Source organism: Pseudophryne corroboree, chromosome 7 (genome assembly GCF_028390025.1).
Source record: "Pseudophryne corroboree isolate aPseCor3 chromosome 7, aPseCor3.hap2, whole genome shotgun sequence".
In the NCBI taxonomy this organism is placed as follows: domain Eukaryota; kingdom Metazoa; phylum Chordata; class Amphibia; order Anura; family Myobatrachidae; genus Pseudophryne; species Pseudophryne corroboree.
Window position 1 is genome coordinate 13,929,567 of NC_086450.1, and position 5,663 is coordinate 13,935,229.

General features: G+C 44.2%; 1 protein-coding gene and 1 long non-coding RNA gene across 2 annotated transcripts; both read right to left on the reverse strand.

Annotated features, from left to right (window-relative positions):
- Nucleotides 1–1,759: 1,759 nt before the first annotated feature.
- LOC134943476 (olfactory receptor 5AR1-like) lies at nucleotides 1,760–2,632 on the reverse strand. The gene has a single exon (XM_063932302.1). It carries the CDS (start codon nucleotides 2,630–2,632, stop codon nucleotides 1,760–1,762), a length of 873 nt encoding a protein of 290 aa, XP_063788372.1.
- Nucleotides 2,633–2,903: 271 nt separating this feature from the next.
- On the reverse strand, nucleotides 2,904–3,308 carry LOC134943254 (uncharacterized). Its single transcript, XR_010181440.1, has 2 exons — nucleotides 3,236–3,308; nucleotides 2,904–3,149 (listed from the first exon to the last, which is right to left on the reverse strand). It is a non-coding gene; the product is annotated as an uncharacterized LOC134943254 (long non-coding RNA).
- Between the last annotated feature and the right edge of the window lie 2,355 nt (nucleotides 3,309–5,663).

A 5,663-nucleotide genomic window follows, 5' to 3' on the forward strand; every position in this document is an offset into this window, starting at 1 on the left:
AATCAAATTTATAGGTTGTCATGTTGCCTAAGTAAAAGTTGTATGAATTTCAGGTTATAAAATGTAGGTGTGACTGGGTAACATACAGTACAAACACCAAGCCAAATTCATGTTTATTTATAACCCTCTCCAAGGGTACAGAATGCCACAGTACCCTCAGTACCCTTTGTAAAACTCCAGTTGGATCCCTCACAGGGGTAATGTAGTTCTAGGTATCCTGCAGTTGTCTTAAAGCCTCTCTGTAAATAATCAGTCCTGTCCGAGATGATGACTCCACTTCTCTTGTCTGTTGATTGAATAATGATGTAGCCATTATCCTGCTGCCATTTCAGGGCTTTTCTTTCTTCATGAGATAAGATATGTTTCCCTATCTGTAAAGCAGTGTAATAAGGAAAAGAATATCCAACGCACTGTCAGTAGCAGCCGGAATGGGATTGTCAGTTCCAATATAAGGTAATGGCAAAATAAACAAATAAACAAACACCTTGGTTATTTGAATATGTTTCCCTATCTCTCTCTGCTAGAATTTTTATGACAGCGGTCCTGAAACTCCTTCAGTGTACAGTATGCTTACAGAACAATTAAATGGTGGGATTTTTATGATTAAGAAAAAAAATTAAGTATCTTTTTGTTTTCTTAAGAGTTTGCTGCTTACTAATTTAAAAAAAACACTCATGTCATTCTCCAAATTTCTACTCTCATTTTGTAATGATTCCAACATTCCAAATATTCCATGTCCAAAAGTATGGAATTTTTTTTTTCTAACCAGTCCTCACTTGTTTCTTTTGAAAAAATACCTTTGTATACATACAGACTGGACAAATCTATTTAGTTCAGAAAAAAAGTCAAATAGATTAGGGTTAGTGCTTGGAGCAAAATTGGGGAAGTTAGATTCAGACTCATTAAGTGTTCTTTGAGATAAATTGAAAATCCCTCTTTTATCTATCTGTATCTGGGCATTCTTACATTGTGTTCCTCTTATCCATCTCTACCTCTTGGTATCTTGTTCATTTTGGTCCTGTCCTGAATTATACCATACTGATTGCGAACTGTCAATATTCGCCAATCCTTCCCTTTAACTTGAAAATCCCTTTCACTTTGTCTTGTACTCTATTTTGATAACATACCTAGAAGAAGTAGTATTTTAATTAGTTCAATATTGTTTCTGATTATTTGGTCTAATTAGGGGTGATATGTACATTTCAGTTTTTGTATTTCTACTTATGTTCAAATTTTTATCTGTTCTTTATTGAGGGGTTCTCTTTTATGGGTTCGCATTAAACCATTTCATGATCTGTTCATTTTCTCAAAAAAGAATTTAGAGGATTTATTTTTATAGTTATCTTTTCTTATAAGCAATAAGATTGTTTTCACAGGATATGGAAAGATTATGGTGTCGCGGAAAATTCCTGGGAACCAGTAGAAAATATGCTTTCACCTTGTCTCATCGAGTAATTTTTTCCATACTGTACGTCACATTAAAATCAACACCATAGTGCTACATGTAGAATTATGCATTCTGATGCTTACGTGCACCCATATACTGTATAATATATATATATAACAAATAATACTCGTACCATTCTGTGTAAACACTGTTTAGGACAAACAAGCAGAATTGAGATGCTTTCTGGGTAAGACCAAATGGTTTGCAGAAGGAATTCTGGAATGCTCACCCAACACCATTTACTATATTAATAGTATTGTTTCAATCCGCTGTCCTTATTACTATTAAAGAAAAGGTTTCCAATTCTACATTTTAGAAAATCATTGGGTTAAGCATTGGAGTAACAAGAACATAAAATATAGCAGCAAATTTGTTTGTTCCTTTAAAAGATATGGACCTAGGTTTCATGTAGGAAGCCATACATGAACCAAAGAACATTATTACAACCATCATGTGAGCCCCACTGGTGGAGAATGCTTTCCGTTGCCCAGCTGCCGATTTAATTTTTAAAATGCTCAAAATTATTTTAAAATAAGATATTGCAATAAATGTGACTGGTGCTATGATAATAATCACACCCATAACATATATAATAAATTCAATAAATAAAATGTTTTCACAGGACAGGGATAATATTTCCGGCATTTCACACATAAAGTGATTTATTTCATTGTTACCACAAAGATCTACATTGAGTGTAAGTGACACGTGGAGAATAGAGAGAAGAAACCCACATATCCATGTACCGATGGCTAGTCTGACACAAACAGTTTTACTCATGATTGTAGTATAATGTAATGGATAACATATAGCTACATAACGGTCATACGCCATAATAGCAAGCAGAATACACTCATTTTCCCCAAAAGATAGAGAAATAAACATTTGTGTTGCACACTCAGCATAAGAGATAGTTTTCTTTACTGACATCAAATCTTTCAGCGTCCTCGGCACAATGGTAGATGATAAGCAGAGATCCAGAAACGAGAGGTTGCCAAGGAAGAAATACATAGGTGTGTGAAGGCAGACATCAGACAGGATTAGAGTAATGATGGAGATGTTTCCAATTAATATGATCATATACACAAGCAGGAAGACAAAGAAAAGAATAACTTGCATCTTGGTTTTGCTGGAAAGTCCAAGAAAAATAAATTCTGTTACCACGGTATGATTGTTCCAAGGCATGTCTTAAAATAACATGGATAAAAAAAATAAAGTTAATGACTAGTTATGAAAATATGAGGAAAGTCCCCGTCCACTTACAATACAATCCTCACAAACACCACACACACACACACACACACACACACACACACACATACTTGTTTTTCTATCCTCATCGGGACATATGTCTGGAACCTTCCTCATGGGGACCTATTCAGGAATACCTGCCTCATGAGGACACCCACATAACTGATTTATTTTCGGGGTTAATTAGAGATAGAGGAAACGTGTATTCAGCAGCAGATACATTTTATTCAGGAAAGGTTCTTTCTCATTTCAGCAGTAATTCGGTTCTTAATGTAAAACTTAACCGAGAGCCAGTTCCGAGCCTTCAGCGCTTGTCGTTCTGCCCTTAGGCACGCATCACAGTCATTCTTGCCCGGCACCTTGAATGAGCGAATGAACCGAATCATGTGACGTTCAACAGCTTTCACTTCTGCTGGGGTCCACGGATTGCGCTTGGTACCCCTTCTGTCACCTGTGCGGGAGAAGAAAGGTCAGTCACCACGCAACGCCACCACCAGTCATGGACGCATCTCAAATGGAATGGACAGTCACACCCACCTTTAGCTGCACCTCCATCCACCGCCGACACCACGCTGCCGGCTTCTTTTCCCATGTGCCCCATGGGAACCTCAGTATCTTTACTTTCTGGCTCATCCCCAGAGTCATCGCTCACCACCTGGATCGGCTCTGTGGATAGAGAAGGACAGGGAAACCGATCACACCAGCCCACTTAGACAGTCAGTCCCTGGAGCCACACTGTCAAGTGATACCTACCGTTTGGATCAATGGAGATCTCTTCTAGATTGTGGCCCCGGAATTCAGCCATTCTCCCTTGCTCGAGAGCCAGAAACAGCTTGCTCAACTTGGCCAGTTGAAGGGTACCCTCCGGGAGGCGGTAATAATGCCGATGCACCCGAATATCATGTCCAAGGAAATCAGCAAGCTGATCCATCTCTGTATCGCTCAGGTTGAGGACTCTGGAAAGTGTAGCCACATGCTTCCGTAGGCGGGTGGAAGATAATGCTTCGGGGTGCTTGGCCCCACACTCCCGGGCGTAGAGACGTATGCAGTCGGATCCCCTATAATGGGACATGGCTGTTGGCCTAGCAAACATGTAGATATTGTGTGGGGTCACACCACATTCTGTCCGCTTCTCTATGAGGAGCTCCATCGCTTTCTGCATGCTTGGGGATAGCAGGACAGGGACTTTCCTGCCTCTTTTCCCAGGAATCTCAATACAGGAGAAGTGACGACAGAGTGCCTTCTCCAGCTCTGACAGGGCCTGGGCCACATCACCCTGCAAATCGGCTGTGTGCCGTAAATCGAAGGAGGAGAGCAGCATCTTGGAAACCTCACCTTCTCTCCTGCGGTTGAAGAGAATCAGCTGCGTGAGGGTAACTTTGGCCAACATGGACCACTGCTGTTCGGAAGGGTGGGCGGACAACTCATCGATGTACTCTCGCTGACGGTCAAGGAGGTACAGGTTCAAGCACTTAACATCATCAGTGAAGGGCAGAAGCAGCGGTGCATTCCATTTTATCTCTCGAAGTGTCTTCAGGGCAGCAGTGGAGATTAGCTCGCTCCACCTCGCCTCATAAATTTTCCGAAAGTTTCGGGCACGCTCCTCTGTCAGGGCACTGCCCTCCATCAGTGCCTGACACTCCACCATAGCAGAAATCTTCTGCAAGCTGTGTCCCACCTTCAGAGCCAACGAGGGTATTTTATATGTATTGGTGCGGTCATCGTAACCGGCCAGGCTCCTCACAGCATGCACCACTTGCAGGAAATTCTGTGGGCAAATGAAATCTTCCATACACCGCAACGGTGTGACCTTCATCGCCTTCAGCAGAAGCCGCCCCACCTCTCTGAGCTTCTGACGGATGTAATCATGCTTGCTGACATCAGACCCCAGACGGTTATAGAGGTGCTGACCGAACTGCATAATCCAGCGGTCCCCTTTGATTACCGGTACCACATCATCATAATTCATTTCGCTCAGCAACTTCCAGAGGCCGGTGCCAACATCTTTCGGTAGAGGTGTGGCGTAAGTGAAGAGACCCTGCACCCTGGTTCTTCCAGATTTGGGGCTGACACTTTTGCGGAGCGGGCACCTCTTCACATGGCGCCACAGGTGCTTCCTGGAGAATAGCCCTTTACATTTTACACAGTGCATGAAATCTTGGGGAGCCGTTGCTTCTTCCAGCTGCTTGCACGGTAGGAGGACTCCGCTGCCCTCGCGGAGAACCCCGACATTATGAGCAAAGTTTCCCCGGGTGCGAATCAGGTCTAGCTGCACTGTCCTTTCCCTGGAGCGCTTCGGAAAGCTGAGTGCCCTTGCAACCTCATGCTCATTGTGGTGGACAGCTTGAACATGTCTCGCAATTTTTGAGAATGGCCTCTCGCACCACAGGCAGAAATTTTTCTTGTTACATGCAATCGAACCATCTGCTTTTCGGATAAGTACCTGGACCGACACTGCGCGGGCCGGATGGAGACTTGGTTCGGCCTCCGCGGAGCAAGCCCCGGACACTTCCAGAACCTGCCTGCCGTGAAAAGACGTCTCCTCCCCTCCACTATCATCCGAGCTGCTCAACTCTGACGAGTCGGGGAGATAGTCTTCGTCACTGCCGTCGGTTCCGTACATTGCCTCACTGCGACCAGCAGACCCAGCACTTCCGGAGTTTGTGGCGCACACACCGTACCAAGCCTGCGCTTTCTGTCTGACCACGTCCACCGTGAATACAGGGTTCAGGGAATCGAGGGCCCAGGCCCCGGCACGTGCTTCCTATTACACATCCGGAGAGGTGGTTCTTACTAGAGTCACGTGTCGGGCGGCGCGCGCGACACTTTTGCGTCACATGCTCCGATTTTCCCCAGGCTCCTGGAAGCCTGTCCCGGCCCGAGAGGTGCCAGTCTCCACTCATCGGCAAGACTTCCACAAATCGTAGTACCGGATTCAGCCCACCAGGGGGCGCTGCGATGGGCA

Bases quoted from the DNA above. Each gene is read 5' to 3' on its own strand.
- LOC134943476 (XM_063932302.1), bottom strand. From the start codon at position 2,632: ATGCCTTGGAACAATCATACCGTGGTAACAGAATTTATTTTTCTTGGA.